Source organism: Arvicanthis niloticus, chromosome 1 (assembly GCF_011762505.2).
Source record: "Arvicanthis niloticus isolate mArvNil1 chromosome 1, mArvNil1.pat.X, whole genome shotgun sequence".
NCBI classification, from domain to species: Eukaryota; Metazoa; Chordata; class Mammalia; order Rodentia; family Muridae; genus Arvicanthis; species Arvicanthis niloticus.
In genome coordinates this window covers 28,039,834-28,058,161 of record NC_047658.1, presented here as the reverse complement: position 1 = coordinate 28,058,161, position 18,328 = coordinate 28,039,834, and the positions used below count along the sequence as shown (strand labels likewise).

Here is an 18,328-nt window from a genome sequence, read left to right as displayed (position 1 = left end):
GATATTATAAACTGAATTGTTATCAATGAAACACCTCTGTAAATATATAATGAAAAGATGAGCCACCTGAGGCTGTACCTGCATGATAGTTAACTGTCACAATGTGCCCCAATTCTAGCACACCTACCCAGCTAGCACTGACCTGTGCAGGGAGCTTGCCAGCGCTCGCTGGCTTGCTGGTTGACCAGGCAAGGGTGTGTGCAGAACCACAGGCCACGCGGTTGACCTTCTTACCCTGAAGGGCAGCTACCAATCGTGGTCTCTGAATAGCATTTGTTGTTCCATCTCCTAGCTGTCCCTCATCATTGTCACCCCATGTGTAAACTTCACCTAAACAAAGTAAATTTAAAGAACTTAGGTTCAGAAGCAGTGAGTGCACAATTCCAGTGTCTTCCCATCACAATGGCAGTACTTACTACCCTTCTGTTTTGTCTTAGTGCTCACCTCTCTAAGCACCAGATTCTAGATGTCAACACACACTATACAATCATGTACCTAAAGAAGCTAAGAACACTTCCCAGGACTCTCTACCTCACCTGTCGGCCAAAACTCTAGTCTGGTCTGGTTTATTAGTTCTCTGGACCAGGTATGTAACAGCAGCATTTCTCTATCAGAACAAGTAAGATGAAACTTAAGGAAATATTCCTAACAACCTAGACAGCTCCTAAATGCTAGACAGATGAAAAAAAGTCAGTCTTTAAAACTGAACAAAATCCATATGTTCTAAAGATATGTACCCTTCCCTAGTTGTTCATAATCTAGGCATAGGCTTCATCATTCATAAAATTCATTGTATTTTCTGAGTCCATGCTGGATCTAAACTGTGAAGTACCATCATTAAAAAAAAAAATGGTCTAAATGAAAGGTCATGTGTTGAGTAGACCAGATATGAGGCTTTTGCTTTCTGGCAATATCAAATGCAGTCTCCTTAGGGTGGATCATTCAGCCACTTTCTCAAATAAAATGGCTGTGTGATCAAGAGCAATACGCTATGTCTTGTCTTTTCCTGCTCTGTAGGAATTCAGTTATAAAGTCATAGGATGAGTACCTGAGCATGTGTCCTCAGAAGATATCTCTGCAAAAGTGCACACAGATAAGGGAGGCACTGAGGTTGAGAAAAGGAAGCTTCTGTACTGGGATAACCCACTGCATCTACTGTGTGGCTGTGTGGCAGCCTATGACAAAGCAAGAGCCCACAGAGGGGAGGACAAAAAGAACTGTAGAGTAATGAAAAAAGTGACTAAGCTATTATAGAAAAGATACAAGGATCCTAGTTTATCTCTAAAAGAGAAGGAGTTAAACATGTGGAAAGAAAACAAGCCAGAATGAAACCTGTGCTGCTGAATGGAACTGGGGGTGTGTGTGTAAATGCAATCTTCAACCACAGACACAAAGTGCAACTATGTGTGTTTTTAACATCTATGCTTCTTGGCTACAATCAATAAGGTGGCCTAGACAACACGAACCCCTATTTCAATGATCATACTCATCACCTGGATCTTTTACATGTTGTTCTCCAAAGGAGTAAGAGTTCCTAAGGAAACAGCCAAATGCAGACTGAGAACGTGAGAAGGTGGGTGGCACCATCTTTTGTCCCAAGAAGAAAATATTAATAATTAGGCACATAAGGAGATAAAATCAGCCCAACAGGATATAATCTGAACATCAATATAATTAAAAGCATTTAATGGAATCCAGGTTTATCACTAAAAGAGAAAAGAGTTGTAAATGTAGACAGAGAAAAGGCCAGAATGAAATATATCTGGTACTATATGTCAGGAAGCCACGGGTCCCACATAGGCCCAACTAAATGTTTCAACTCTCAGTACCACCCAGGATAACAAATAAGCTAAGAAAATACTGGATGAGCAAAGAGACATCAAGTAGATTTTTTTTATCTTTTTCTTACAAATACTTAGTAAATAGAAAACATTTCCACAGAGGAAAACCCTGGAAGACATAAACTTATGCCAAGTAGTTGGTGTTGTTAACATGAGTGATGGGACAAAACAAAAACCCCTGAGAGTTACTTGAAAGGATGACTTAGGAACAAAAGCAGAGAACCACTTTCCACATTCCCAGGCCCTGTCTTTTTTGCATTTAGAAATCTGAATTTTCTCTCCAGACCCCAAGACCCTCTATCGACCACACTCTGGGCTCTGGTACCCAGTGTCTAATCTCTAGCCACCCTAGCCCTGGTATCTCAGGACCTAGGGTCACAGGCTTTCTGGATTTACAGCACCTGGGCTGAACTTCCTGCAGATGTTAGCCTCCTGGGTACCCTCAAGCCTTCCCAGAGCCAAAGACACCTAAGTACTAGCCTGAAAAACTCCTGGATCCAAAATGTCCAGCCTCCTCCGATCTCAAAAATCTAACCCAGGGCTCTCAATGCCTCTCTTTTGGGAATCCAGCACTATAAGGGAAAATAAAGGAGTATCAGAGCACAGAACAACACTCCAGCCTCCAAGAGCCTGTGGGCACACAACTCCAAGGCCCCCTCCCAAGTTTCAGCCTCAGTTTTCTAGGTTCTCAAGGAACTCCCTGATTGCAGCTCAGCTAAACTGCTGATCACGAAAGGCTTACTCCAGGGGGTAGTGACTGTGGATGCTACTACAAATGGGTAGCCCAGCACTGAGCTCAAGACAGAACCACAGTGCATTAACAGGTATGCAGCAGTTCCCAGGACCAGGTACACCACTGCATTCATGCCCAACTGCTGGTGCTGCTCAAGGTGGTGGCCGGCACGGTGCTGATGCTGGTGGTCTTGGTGGCAGACGCTGCTGAAGCACTGTGGACAACCATCTCCTTAACCCTAGTGTGCTCTCGCTTGACCACTTTCACCTTCCCCTACCTTCTCCAGAGTGCTACTGCTGTGCCTGCTGATCATCTGGTTTGCAGCCTGACTGGAGGTGCACCAGACTGGACAGGAGAGCCCTTGGGTGCATGGGTGCTGGTCTTTTTCTATATGTACTCAGAGTGGACTTGTCTCTGGTACTGCTGCTGGGCACCTTTGGCAACATCAAAGGCTCAGCTGGAGACAACAGGAGGTGCTGGATTCCTCCCTAGATCTTGTGAGAAATATTCTCTCCTCCAATCTGGTGTTTGCTACATTCTATTCTTACGCTACCTCATCTGTATCCAGAGACACAGATCAGTATCTATAGCAAGCTGCTACCTGTACACAAAGAATAATCTGGCAACCAGTTTCCAGGTGGGCTGTGAGGTAGAGAGCATGAACATTCTGAACTTGGTACTGTTTGCCATCATCTTTGGTGTAGCCCTGAGGAAGCTGGGCCTGATGGCAAAGTGCTCATTCTTTTCTTTGAAGCTTTCAATGATGCTGCCATGGTTTTGGTCTCCTGGGTTATGTGGTAATCCTCCCCCCACCCCCACCCCCACCTCCCACACCAGACATTTTGTCCCTTGTGGCCAGCAAGATTATGGAGAAATACATTTGCCAACTCTGCATGAGCCTCAGTGTTCTAAACTGCCTGGTGGGCCACACCATCCACAGGTATGATGGCTACAGACTACAGTAAGAATCTTCACTGGGGTGGACCATGTTCACCTGGCACAATCTAAGTCCCAGACCCCAGAAGAAACCAGCTATCAATATAGACCACATTATACAAACAGTTGAGGCACACTGAGCCCCACTCATCATCTGAGGAAGGGGGAGCACTGTCAGGCTAGAGTTCCCAGATGCCAAGGACTGACTCACAGGATGCCTGTCTGAGGACAGTATCTCAAGGCCTTTCTGCATAGCCACACAACACAATAGACTCATGAGCGTAACACAGAGGACTGAGGATGGGGGGGTCAAACCCTGCCCTCAGTCTCTAGAACTACAATTTGAATTATGTGAGATAACCTTAGAGTTACAGGCCTCAGCTCTGTAACGTCAGGCTTGAACCTACCATCCTCTGTGCAGCACACACAGTGCAGGGAGCCAGTGGCGATAGCAATGACTTTTTTCCCCTGCAGTCCTTGAACCTGCCGAGGTCTCCGAACATGGTCATCGGATCCATGGCCCAGCCGGTGATAATCACCTTTACCCCTGCATAGAAGGAAAGCATGAAACTTACTGGGCTATGGTCATCTGTATTCCACCCTGTACCCTTCATGCAGCTACCATTGTGGTATAACCTCTATAACCAAATCACAGCCCATCAGAGAAGTTAACAAGAAGGCAATTAAAATGGTTCTAGGGGCTGGAGAGGTGGCTCAACAATCAAGAGAACTTACTGTTCTTCTAGCAGACCCAGGTAACATGATAAATCACTAACATGTCTAAATCAAGCTCCAAGGGGACATAATGGCTTTTCTGGCATCTGTGGGCACCAAGCATGCATGTAGTACACAGACATACATGCAAGCAAAATGCCCAAACAAAATTAAAAATTTTAAGTATGTTTTTAGTGTCATTGCACAGTTTGACGTACCATGTATAAACAGCTCCAGACTTAGTAAGAGCGACAGAAAACTGAGATCCACATTCCACTTTAACTACTCCAAGGCCAGTGAGAGAATCAATCTAGAAAGGAAAAAGGCTCAATCAGGCAGGCTTCATCAACGTCACTGTCAACCGCTATAATCATATCGACACTTAACCAAATCTAGTAAGAACTCTGACAATCTGTATTCACATAGAATAATTAATACAGTACTAACATCCAATGTAACCAAAGTAACTTCAGGAAGGAAGCAGAAATGAAGGAAGCACAGGAAGAACCAGGTAAAGTCTAAAGTCTTCTCTCCCAAGACTGATATGATAGAACCAGTTTCCAATAAGCTCTGTGTTTTTCCTCAACTACTTATAGCAATGTCAGACTCTGAGACTCAGGGAGAGATGGCCAGGGTACTGTGGTCCTGATCCTCTGATCAGGTCAGCATAATTAACACGCCCTCAGTTGGCAATCCCGTGAGCTGTGTTGACCCTATGAACTCCCAGTGTCTACCCTCTACATCTCATGTCTAGGATCCTGTCAGGCCTCACAGGTCACTGCTTCTCCTCACCCAGCAAGCTTTGCTCTGTGTGGTATCTGTGTATGCCTTCCTACTTAATTTCCCATATTTAATTTTAAAATTAACTAAAACCTCATTCTCTTAATTAGTCTGTCTGGATCTCTTGCCCTGTCACAGGACCATCAGTAATATCCTCCACCAGATTTTTCTATGTTCAATATCTTAATATTCAAATGTAAAAAGCCTTCCTTAGTTAATCAAGACCAAGGCAAATCATTTTCCTTCATAAAAGTAGAAATTCTGAACAACTTACAATGAGGTCACAATATACCTACCTGTACTGGAAAAAGGGAAGGTCTACAGCTGACAGAAATGAGTGCCACCCTGAGATAAATATTGAGCATTCTGTGTGAGTGAAGGAGTAGATTTTAATTTGATTTTTTTTTTCTTTTAGAAAGTCTCATTATATAACCCAAGTTAAGCCTTGAATTTACAACCTGGAGTACTGTGATTATGACATATAGTGCTATGCCTCACTGTGAATTTTCACTTTAAAAACTTAAACTGACTTAGACTAAAAGAGTCATTCTGGAATCAACAGCAAGTGCACTGAGAAGCACGACTCCAAAACAAAAGCTATGTGGTTGGACCTAGGTCTCTCATATGAAGAATCGAACCACGTGGTCCGATTCTGCCCTAGGATGTCTGTGTTCTGAGACTCTGTTCTACATTTATACAGTAAGAAAGGACCCTGAGTATACAGAAGTCCTAGTCTTCTTTCATAGTGCCCCAACTATACTACATCACCATATCCACATACTGCAAGGCACAGAGAAAATGATCTAGCACACTGATCTAGTATGACCTAGACATACTGCTCCCCTCAATCTCTAGAGCCACCTACCAAAGACAGTCAGTTCACCTGACAGCTTTAAGAAACTGCCAAGTCACCCCCAGCACAGGTAGACCCCTAACTTAAGCCTATGGACTTGGCAACACATAGCCTCTTTTCTTTGCTTGAGATCGATCAAATCCACTAGAAGCAAGCTCTAGTCTATATCCTACATTAGATGACATGGCCCCTATTTACCACTGTAAACTGAAGTGAGTGGAACCCACGTTAGCTCTGTATCTCAAGCACATGTACACACTAAAAACCACAGGCTCTTTGGAACATATCTGGATTACATGTCTTTCCCAAGTGGACATAAACAGCACCTAAGGTATCCAAATGTCCTGGCCCCTTTAGTCACTTTTTACTTCAGTGCATTTTCTGCAGTGAACAGAATGCTCCTAAGCAGCACACTGAAGGGAAAGAAACTGGAGATCTGGGATGCCCAGATCGAAAATACCTTCATGGGCACTTTGCAGCCATCACTGCCTCCTCTGCCAAGCTTGCCATAGTCTCCATCTCCCCAGGACCAGACAGTATCATCATCAGTGAGGCACAGTGTCTGGGCATCACCACTGCCACATGCAATGTCTATGACACGATGGCCCTGCAGTGCTTCCACCTTCAGGAAAAAGAAATGCAGGATTTAGCTGACAGTAATTTTTGATCACTAAAAAGAGGCTTTATAGTAATAGTGTTGGCACTTTGTGATTGCTTGAGACTTTACAAAGAAAAAAGTTTAATAATTATTTAAGGTAGAAATGCATTCCTCTCTATGTGAACAATATAAATTTATATTTATATGAATAATATAAATCTGAACTGTAGGGTCATAGTGAGCCAACTATGTGCCACCATGAAGACTGATCATTCACTCCTTTACAAGAAGTATAAAAGTTCCATCAATAAGAAAACATACTTATAAATGGTGAACCTATGACCACTGACTCTAAAATAAAAGGAACGTAGCACCAAAGACAAATGGCCCCTACCCCATGTCAACACCACAGCATGAGCGGACACTTGAGCCTGGACCTGGGCGTTTAAACCCAGTACCTTCTCACCAGTTTTGGCTTTAACTGGTCCTCACTGTCACTGTGCCCCAAGCGGCCATATCGGCCTTTGCCCCATGTGTAGAGGTCTCCAGCTGCTGTGACACAGGCACTATGGGCTCCACCAGCAGCAACATCAACCACTTCAATTCCTCTCAGAGACTCAATGACACGAGGGCGGTCACACGGACTGCAAAAGAATACAACATACTAAAATATTTTTATTCTTACATATTTTAAAATTTAAACACTTGTTTAAATTTAAACATTTATTTGCTACTTATTTTTTCAGTGTTTGTTTCTAAATATTCTCTTAGTCAAGTGATTATAAAGTCAATAAAGAAAAATCATTTAAGCCTGAAATCAAAATGTAATTACTTCTATCTATCTACCTTTACACAGGGTAGCTGAATGCCAGAGTAGGCTTCCACAGTTTCAAACCAGACCTATGATATGTTTTTGTAAGGCCTATGAGCCAGTGAATATTTTGTTTGAGTATAGGTAGATATGTAGGTGTGTGTGTGTGTGTGTGTGTGTGTGTGTGTGTGTGTGTGTGTCCTGGCTCTTACTCAGTCTGCTCAACATGTTATATGTCTATGTGTTCTTTCTATATTGACTCAATTTTTAGTGTGGACCCAATGTTAAGAATTCTGGCATAAATGCCATTTGATCATATAATATTATTCTTTTGTATACTGTTGGATTTGATTTCTTAAGATTTTAAGAATTCTTTCCAAGTCTTTTTTGATAAAGGTAAAGTTCTCTTTAAAATAATAATTGAGTTGGGGTATAAGACTAGCTTGGTGATTGAAAATTTGCTCAACATCCTAAAGGCCCCCAAACAAAGAGAACAAAGAAAACAATAGGAAATGGGTTTTGTGGCACACAGCTATAATGCCCGGAGTCTGGGCAGGAAGATCACAGGTCTGCGGCCACCCTGAGTAATTTTAAATAGCAAAACCCTGTCTCCAAAAAGAAAAAGAAAGCATGGAGAATTCTCCTTTCTCTTAAATGTTCTGAAAAATTAGGTTACATTACATCAGAAATCAAAAACTTTGTTTTTTGAGTCTGTGGGTTATTGGGGTTTTGTTTGGTTTTGAGTTTGTCCAATTCTTCTAAAAAGTCATCTTTGCTGCTATAAAGCTGCTGTAGAAACTTAAAATTAATAAAAAGCTCTGATTTTGGTTTTAAACTCAAATATTAACTTCCCCCAGGGACACATCCCGGGAGAAGCACATTTCAAAGGCGTTCCAGAGGAAGAAGGACCCAAGATAAGAGTTTATGAGGCCTTAGCACAGTAAAACCTGGGTAAACAGACTTAGCAACCAGGCCTGAGGATGGAAACTGAGCCTGAGAACGGCTGTTGGAGTTTGGCCTTTATGGTTAATGTTTAAGAAATAATTGTATAACTGACTTTATGAGCCCCATGAATATGGTATAAATACTGCCCTCAATTTTGGCTCAGGGTTCTTCTTGCCTTCATACAAGAGAACCCCAGTACCAGCTATTATTAATTCATCAATAAACCTCATGTTATTACAGCGAGTCCTGTCCCTGAGTATCTCTGGGGGAGCACATCCCGTGTTATTAGATCTTTAGAATCCAACACTGCTTATTAAACTGTGATTTCTGCTGTTTGAAACAGGGCCCAGCATGTAGTTCTCAAGTGCCTAGAGTTCAGGGGTGTGGGGGAGGATAGTCATGTGACCTCTAGCCCACCTCAGCCAAGTACCTTGATTACAGAAAAACATAATCACACTTGGTTGCTACTTGTAGGTTTTTTGTTTACTCTTTTCTGTGGTGGTTGTTTTGTTGTTTGAATTTTACAGATCTATTTTGTTCTGATGGTCCCAGAAAGCACCAGGCCCTGAGGTAAGTTAGGAAGATGGCTTCCCCACTAAGCTACATCCCCAGCTTTCCTTTGTGATCTTTTGACACCTGCAAACTATGCTTGAAATTACTTCATCTCCTAAATCCCTGTGAACTGAAATCTATTTACCATCAGTCTTGACAGAAGTGTTGCTAACTGTATTTACCTCTAAGAACCAGACTTCCTCTCTATTTTCCTACTACCTCCTTCCTAGCTTTCTGTATTAAGGATTCTGACCCTTTTTTTCTGCTGAATTGTTTGTCCTTCTTCCTACAGGAATTCCTGCAGTACAGTGTATATATCCTGAAGTTATGGTTTTATACCATTTTTGCTACTGTCTTTAAGAGTGGCATTTCACATTAAAAGTTTCCTTTAAAATGTGTACTGCTTTTGCTGGATCTCACACATTTGGTAAATCAATTTCATGTTCGTTCTGTTTAAAATTATTTATCATTTGATTTTTCACTCATTCTTTGATCTATCAGTTTTTCTGATGCTTTCATTGCTTTTCAACCTCTTGGCTAAGATTGAGATGATTTTCAAAGATTTGCTATTAATTCCCACTTTAATTTCTTTGCAGATAAGAGAATAAGCTTTGTATGAACTTAAATCCATTTGCTATGTAAAATCTGCTATTTGCAGTCCAATGCATAGTCTACATTTATAGGTGCTCCATGCACATATGAAAAGATCAAAATTTTGTTTGTCACAGTTTTCTTGAAATGTTAATTTGGTGAAGTTTGTACTTACCCATTTTTTTCTCTTTACGTATTTCATACCTTTTTTTAAATCTATTATTAAAGGAAGAATATTTAAAACCATGATCATGGGGGGGGGGGGGGTTGTCTAATTTATCCTGGAAGTTCTAGCAGTTCTTACAAGTATGACTGTGCAATGTGTGCAATGCCCTCAGAGACCAGTGCTGGGTCCCCTAGAACTGGAATTACAGATAGTTGTGATGCACCCTGTGAGTGCTGTGGATGAAGCCTGAGTTGGATCTCTGCAAGGGCAGCCAGTAGTCTTCACCACTGAGCCATCCGTCTAAGCTCCATAGTTGGAGCGTATTTTTATTTTCATTAATGTCTATTAGGTGACTTAGCTTACAATTTACAATGTTTTCTTGATGACCTAAAGAAATACTTCATCATGAAGGAACATTTTAATTCCTGTCAATAGTCTTTGTTGTGAACATATATTATACACAATATTGTGAGTTTATTTTTGGTTAGTATTAGCATAGTACATACATTTTCCCATCATTTTGACTTTGGTTTATTTTGAGTGTGTGCAGTGGTCATGCACATATGTGGGTATGGAGACTAAAGGACAATCTTAAGTGTTGTTCCTTAGAGGACATCCACCTTTTTGTTGAGACAGCATCTCAACAAAACTTAAACTTAAAACTTGTCCAGTTTGCTGGGCTGACTGGCCATTGAGCCTCACAGATCTGCCTGTCTCTGCCTTCTGAGTTACACGTGTATGCCACTATGCCTTTATTTATTTATTTATTTATTTATTTATTTATTTATTTATTTTAAAAGTATGGGTTCAGAGAGTCAAGTTCAGGTCCCCAAGCTCAAAACACACTAAGCCATCACCCCAGGTCAGAGTCTGACTTCCGAGTGTTCAGATCATTACAGATGATAGAAACATGCTCGTGTTTAAGATCTCACCTTGCTGTCTGTTTTCTAGTTGACTGTTTTCTGATTTCACACCTATTGTATTACTTTATTATGGTTTCTTATTCCTTTAAATATGCCTTTCACCTACCATACCTTAATCTGACCCATCCCAACTGCTTTTCAAAATTCAGTCAGTATACTTTGGTGCCATCTTTATATTCCTCCTCATGTTTCTTTTGCTTGGGATTCTTTAAGATTACTGCACCTATAAGTTTATTGCTGTTAATCAATTTGGAGTTTTAGTTATTTCTTTAAAATCTCCCATTCCCCTCTTTTAAATGTTCTAACTATGAATACATTAAGCCGTATAGGATTGTCCTATAGTTCCCTAGTGTCCCGCCAGTTACACATTCCTTTTTTCCCTTGCGTTTTCACTCTGGATATTTTCTGTGGTTATATCTTCCACTTCTCTGGTCTTTTTTTTTTACAACGTCAACTCAGGCATTAACTCTATATAATTCATTTTTTTCTTTCTGTGAATATTTTTTATCTTTAAGACTTTGATTTGAGCATATGAATAATTTTTAGGCTCTATTTAACCTGCTCAAGCTTTTACTTGTTTATTATCAACATGGTATGTGGTTAAAATAAATACATTCTATCACTGTGTCGTTTCTGAACCGGTTTTGACTGACTAGATTTTCTCCTCATATGGGTGTATTTCTTGTTCTTCTGCATACCTGCAATTTTTGAGTGGCTATAGGTCATTATAAAGTTTACCTTGATAAGGGGTTTATTTATAGTCATAAAAATGATTGAGCTCTGAGTTCCATTATTTATAAAAATGATTTCAGTTTTTAAGTTTTGGTAGAGGAATCATCCTAATAGTATATGATTCATTGTTTCTCCTGTTATTGGGCACTTATATATTTACTGATGTGGAGTGTTTTGCTCACATGTAAGTGTACTGCATGTGCAGTACCCACAGAGGTCACATAACATCCTGGAATTAGAGCTACAGATGGTAATCTAAGTTAACGCTCTAGTCTTTCGTTATTACTTTCTGTAATCTAACTACTTATGAACTATGAGGTTTCTAGGAGCTCTGTCTCTTCTCTGTGAGCACACAGGAATGTTTCTTTCAGTCATTTGGAGTGGTTTTCTTAGGCTTCATATGTGACTGCCTTACTGGGTTCTAAGGGTCTCTGGAGTCTCTTTATACAGCTCTCTCCTCTCCTGCATATTCTACGTCTTTTGACCTCCTTAGATCTTCAGTTCTCTCCTCTCTAAACTACAGAATTCTGTCACTATCTGCCAGTTCTTTCTTTCCTACCCTGTGATATGGGAACTGTCTACTGATGATATACTGGAGAAACTTTTTGGACTAGTCTTGTTTGTTTCCTATTTCTAAGGGAATCCTATTTTGCTGTCTGATAGTCAGTGACTTTCAGGTTTGTGCATATTTTGTCTCGTGTTTTTTAGTTATTTCTAAGATACGTATCCATTTCTACTTTGGGTGGTAGGTACAAGAATTTTTTTAAAAAACAACTGAGTCCGGTTGCTTGGTCTGAAGAATGGTGCCTTCTCTATTACTTGCCCCATCTCTTCTATACTCATAATTGTGGTATCATGTAATAATAACCAAAATGCCAATGTGATTCACTGAAGAGTAACAAGGTAATATTCAAAAATATTCTCAGTATTCATAAAACCTGTAAGCAAAAACCTCAAAACTTAATGTTTCTCTCCCACTACAGGAGTCATACAGGTAAGCCCACATACAGTGACATGTGAACCTATTTCTGACAAGTAAGTCATGAACCTTTCTAATTTGAGCAGGTTATTGTACATGTTCTAAAAGACAAAGACCAATACAGTGTGTCGGCATTAAACCAAACCAAATAAACATTGAAAATGGCATTTTCACAGTACCTTCTGTTGCCATGTCCCAACTTCCCATCTTCTGCCTCGCCCCAAGAGTAAACTTCTCCTTCTGAAGAGAGAGCAAGGCAATGTTTTCCTCCCGAGTTCACAGCAACTTTCTTAATGAACACATGTTGAATGGACTCTAGTAACGTTGGAGTAGACACTGACTCTGTCCCTCCAATCCCCAGTCTTCCACCAGCACCATAACCAGTAGCATACAGCTAAGATGAAAAGATAGAAATATTTCTGTATTTAGTAATTACCGCAAAGAGTCAGCATTCAATACATTTTACACCACAGAGACAATTTTAACGTAAGCCCAAAATCACAGGAAATTTTAAGATTTTACATACTGTTATGGTTTGGAGAAGTGTTCTCCAAATATCTATGTGTAAAAGCTTTGGTCCCTAGGGTAGTGCTACTGATGGATGGTGAGAATTTTGAAATGTGAGGCCTTTTAGAAGAAAATCCTGTGGGTTACTGGTGGCATGTCCACAAAGACATAACTGGAGAACGGTGCTTCCTTCCCCCATCCAATCTTGTACCCCAATTTCCAACTATAAGGATACAGCTCCCTTCCTCTTATCCAAAAGGAAAAAAATATATAAGCATGCAAACTGAAAAGGAACAAAAATTCCCTTATAGAAAACAGCTATCTACAGAGATCTATGAGCTGCATTACAAAAAGAAGAGTAAGACAGCAAGTGTTTTCATTTTTAAAAGTAATACAGATAATGGATGTAGTGTGCTTCAAAAAAAATAATATAGTTAAAATATATCTAAATATTATAGAGAAATATTTAAGATAGCTACCTGCTTTTGGTGCTATCATAATCATTCTTCAGGTAGTACTTTAATATAAGTTCTTACACATACAAGAAACAAACAAAATCTCTAGCCACAACATTTTCAATCCTAAGGAAGCATCTCTCTCTCTCTCTCTCTCTCTCTCTCTCTCTCTCTCTCTCTCTCTCACACACACACACACACACACACACACACTGCACCCTTACCTTCCCATCAGCTGTCACAGCAAACAGTGTCTGCTCTCCTCCAATTAACTGCACTGGCCTGAGAGTTGCAAGTGCTTCACATGGAGTGGGAACTTTTACTTTTGCACCTTCAATTCCTCCAAGCTGCCCCCTATGATTATGCCCCCATCCATAAATGGTTCCACTACCGCCAGCAGAAAGAGTCCAGTCATCTGGTCGCCTATAACAAACATTAAAAGAACATTTGATGTAAAAGAACTTTGTGTAAAAACACTTACGTACAACATTTTTTCTTAGTTCTGAAATAGTACCTGTTCATCCACTGCACAAGTTGCTCATCTTGCTCTCTTTTAAAGACATTGTGGCTTTCATGGAGAACATCCATACTTTCGCTATCTGCCATTAATTCACGAATCTTCTTAGCAACCTTTGGAACATTATTTTGAACTAATGAGTCAAACAAATAAGCTGGGTGTGGTTATTCACTCTTACAATCCTAGCAAGGACAGCCTGGGCTACAGAGTGAGCTCCAGTCTAACCCAAGATACAATGTGAGACCTGGCTTACTCTTTGTTCCTTGTAAAAGAATAAAATCAGTTATAGTAAGACGACAGGGGAAATCTTTAAATGGTAATATGAAGTTATAGCAACGTCAACATCATGATTTTATACTAAGTATGAAAAATCAGTTTTATTACATCAACTCTTAGATGGTAAAAAAAAAAAGTCAATACCATTATCATTATATCTTTGTTACTTTGCTAAAATCTAATGTTAGTTGAAATTTACATGTTACAGTATCCATTTTTATCTGTAAGTTTCTTATGGTTATTCTTAGCAAAACTATGTCTTTTTTACACTGGCATCTTTTTCACCATATATTTCAAATGCAACTCCAAAAATTACACACACACACACACACACACACGTTACCTCATCAAGAAACAGACGAGGCAATGGTGTTCTTTTGTCCAGGGCCACAGCAACACGGGAGGCCATGCAGTATCTTCGGAACCAAGCCCATTTATGGGTCTCTGCACAGCAAGGGAGTGTGTCCAATTCCAAGTCACAAGCAAGAGCTACTAGCACCTGCAGTCAACAAAAAATTGGAAACACAGGGATTCTTAGAAACAAAGCTAATGTTTGAAAGAAGGCTATCATGCTGAGCTATGAGGACCCTTGTTCCCAAGCTCCTCATTTTCTCAGAGCAAGTTTCTAGGAAGATAACAGCTTCAGGAGACACAGGGCCCCATACCAACAACAGTTATGGTACCCACAATAACTAAGAACATCTGTGTATCTCAAAGCATGCTAATATGAAAAACAGCCTCTGGAATAAAGGCTTTGATCACATACATAACCACTTTCTGAGGTATATTTCATATGGCCCTTCAGCAATACTAAGAACTGTTCCCAAACAGGTCTGTGACACTACCATAAGAGCTCTCAGTGGCTCTCCCATCCAAAGAGCTATAGATGACCACTTTAAGTAAAATATTACCTTGAAGAATGGACTATGGAGCAGCTGTTTGCCACCTCTCACAATAGGATCTTCATACTCAAACTGCCTCTGCAAAGCTTCTGGAAGGCCTTTCACCAAAGCAGCAAGAGCACTGCCTGTAAAGCTCTTAAAAACAGCAAAACAATATTCAATTACAGAAACCCAGGTGAGCCCTGGGGTTTGTTTTGTTCCTTATAAGTAAAGGATTGTATATCCCCTAAAAAAGGAAATGAGAATTTAAATTCTCAACTTGGGAAAGGGTGTGTACATAATGCAAAGAAAGTATCAACATTCAGAATGTTTGGTCTTGGTTTTAGTTAGCCACTCCCAGGGAACTTCCCTTTTTGGCAAATCCTGCTCATCTTCTCCTATGGTAGAAACAACTGGAATGGAACCTTCTCTTTATAGCACGATAAAAGGGATGTGGCCAATCAGGCCTGTAAAATCTAATACAATATTCACAGGGGTCAATACACAGACTTCAAAATAAAAATTAGTCCAGCTTGAACTTGGCATATTCAGCAGCATGAAAAAAAGTTTAGATATGACAAAGCTGCCTAACAGGTAGGCCAGAATTCCGAATTCTTCTCTCTGGTTTAGAGGTTTTAATGATTATAGCAGCTCATTTATCCTGAACGGGTCTAGAAACCCTAATGCTTCATACCAAAGCTCTTGTTTCCCCATCATTTTCTCCCAGCAGCCTGTTTATGTTAATTGACTGCCCAAATTCTGTGGTGAGCAGTCTCCTCAGTCTCTGAAGAGCCCACATTCTGTGGCTGGCAGCTGAAACAACACACAGGGAAAGTTTAGAATCTGGACTACTTTCTTCAACTTAGGTAAACAGACAGGATGACCATGGAGGTACCACTAACCTAGGGCACTCAGCTGAGCACATGCAGCCAGAGAGGCAGCAAGGCGAGGGACAATGCTTCTGTTGGAGGTGAGATTGAGTCGGAAGTCCAGGAGACAGGTCACTAGGTCCATGGATGGACAGGAGAGGACACAGCGATCCGAGAGGAGGTCCTTAGGGCCTGTAAAGAAGCCCTGCAAATGTCCCTGTGTGGTATGGTGAGGACCACTTCCTATGGATAAACTCAAAAACTTAACTCCCACTAGAACACAGTATAAGGGAAGAACAGACAGCACTGCTGTCTAAGTCTCAGAAGTCAAGCTATTTGCTAGCTTGTTGCTCGCTTGTTTTTCTGTGCTAGAGATTGAAGCATTCTACTAGCAAGCAATCGTCTCCAACCCTGAGCCACGCTCTTCAAACTGGCATTTAGCTATGAACCAAAACGCATTAGGAACCACAGGAGCACCAATTCCTATGGAGTGAGGACAGGGCTAAGTAAGCACCCTGACAGGGGAAGCTTAGACAGCTCTTTGTCTGACCCTCCCCAGGTAGGGACTCGGACTGTTCTTCCCCAAGGCATACAACAATCCTTAAATCACAGAATGGAAACTTTGCATAGTTTCACTTCTTTGGGTGATAAGCACAACCCATCTTACCTGCAGCTGGCATGATGGGATAAACTGTGAAGCGCCAGCCCCACCCATTCACAGACCCATCACTGATAAACTTCCACTTCAGCTCATCTCCAGGGATTCGAAGCTCACTTGACCAGTCAGACCATTCTCGACCTAGCAGAGGAAAGCACACCCTGGAATTAAGATGACTCCACCATCTTACCAACGAGACTCCCTAGATACAAAGCACAGCTGTTCACACTACTTCAGAAGCAGGCTCCTGAACTTCAGCCCAAGACTTCACAAGCTTACATTCACAGTGGGTTGAAGATATTCTACCTATCCACAGATTTCAATTCAGCCTCTGATCAAGTACTGGAGAACCTGAAGGCACATAAAGACACGCTGCCCCAAAAGAAGCTACCACATGGGGAAATGATTATGTACACAACTGGGATGCACTGTGACAATCTGCAGGGAGAGCAGGCCCATATCAAGGTAGGTTCTCAGAATGCTTCTGAGTATGGCAGGTAGTTAGGCAATGGCAGAAAGACCCAAAATTCCCACAAGGGGCATCTGTAAACAATTCAGCATGGCCAAGACAGGCTGTACTCAAGGAAGGAATAGAGTAACCTGGTCAGATCCAAGATCTGTGGAGCTGTATAATGGTCTTTTAAAAGATCAGGAGAGACTGAGCAACTTAATGATGTAGAAGCACGAGGCAACAGTATACACACAGCCTGTTGGATTTCCATCCCAAGACAGTGAGACTAGCACAAATAACAACACTACTAGAACTCTTTTGAAAGACATTTATAAAAATACCAGACAAGCCATGTCCATCATCACTGTACCACATTTAGAGCAAGGACTCATGTGATACCATGCAACATAGTCATGCTGCTTACTACATACACTCTGAGTGGTAAAGACAAGTACCACATGCAGCCCATAAAACCACAACCATTTACATACTTAGTGTTTCACAGGGAAATTCCTCAGCCTTTATGAAAGAAGATGGAGCTTAGTGGGAGAGTGTTTGCCTCGCATGAACATGGACCCTGGGTTCAATACTTAGCACAGGGAGGTGTATATATGTGTATAGGGGTAACACACACACACACACTCATGCATACACAGACACTCACATCCCCCCTCCCCTACTAAAAAGATATGACAAGACTCATACACATGCATTAACATGTCCATGCATTAACAATTCTAAAACATTCAAAGTTTTAAACAAGTTTATTAGACCCCTCTTCCTGACCTTATGGAGCTCAGCAGAGTAGACAAGACCACACACCGTGTCTCCCATGCACTGCACATTCTGTTCACCCTCCAGGCACAGCACTCCATGAGCCAAACCCTTACTATCAGTCAGAGCAGAATTCCTTTACATTCTATAGTATGCCACCAATGCTAAGTAGGCCCCAGTACTCACACCTATGGTTCTCCAACTGCCAGGGCATCTCTCACACCAGGCACTCAATAACCCTCTCTGACAGTGGTATGAAGCACACATCACACAGATCATATCTTATTCAAAGTACTGGAAAGAGGAAAACAAAACCTACTGTTTTACAACTCATTACCTTGCTATACCTTCCTTAAAGTTCCCATGGAATGAAGGACCAGTATCCTGTCTTATGCTAACAACTCCTTTTATGGAGCACAAGCGAGGAGGACTGTCCCTACTTGCCCTCCCTTCTTCACCTGACCGCACCGACACAATCCTGTTGACACCATCCATGACAGTGAGAGGATCATGGCGCCTCTCTGTGGAGCACTGCCGGTCAAACTCCACCCTGAGTCCTTCTGCACCTGGAGTATAAGCAAGCAGAAAACACAGTGGAAACTCCAGAGAGCAAGTGAAAGTCACAGTTAAGCAAAGTAGGAAGAGTAAGCCTAGAACTGCATGTAGGAGCTGGAGAAGAACCAGCACCAAAATCATAGCCTGAGGTTAACCACCTTCCCCAGCACTAGCCCCCAACAGAAGGCTCTGCCCTAGACTAAAAGGCCAGAGAACCACTTCACTTGGCTG

The 18,328-nt window shown here is 41.2% G+C and overlaps 1 protein-coding gene across 2 annotated transcripts in view; it reads right to left on the bottom strand.

Moving 5' to 3' along the window:
- The window catches only part of Herc2 (HECT and RLD domain containing E3 ubiquitin protein ligase 2), a 174,946-nt gene that overhangs the window by 11,253 nt on the left and 145,365 nt on the right, over positions 1-18,328 (bottom strand). The window contains exons 71-84 of one of the 2 annotated variants that reach the window (XM_034490041.2): positions 18,001-18,108; positions 16,327-16,458; positions 15,693-15,851; positions 15,485-15,603; positions 14,821-14,946; positions 14,253-14,408; positions 13,631-13,746; positions 13,341-13,539; positions 12,334-12,548; positions 6,922-7,099; positions 6,318-6,479; positions 4,443-4,534; positions 3,918-4,057; positions 143-330 (exon numbers count right to left, since the gene is read on the bottom strand). In XM_034490041.2, coding sequence (XP_034345932.1) covers positions 143-330; positions 3,918-4,057; positions 4,443-4,534; positions 6,318-6,479; positions 6,922-7,099; positions 12,334-12,548; positions 13,341-13,539; positions 13,631-13,746; positions 14,253-14,408; positions 14,821-14,946; positions 15,485-15,603; positions 15,693-15,851; positions 16,327-16,458; positions 18,001-18,108 — 2,090 coding nt within the window. The remainder of the gene's footprint in view (positions 1-142; positions 331-3,917; positions 4,058-4,442; positions 4,535-6,317; positions 6,480-6,921; positions 7,100-12,333; positions 12,549-13,340; positions 13,540-13,630; positions 13,747-14,252; positions 14,409-14,820; positions 14,947-15,484; positions 15,604-15,692; positions 15,852-16,326; positions 16,459-18,000; positions 18,109-18,328) is intronic. The other variant, XM_076935171.1, reaches the window with a different exon arrangement.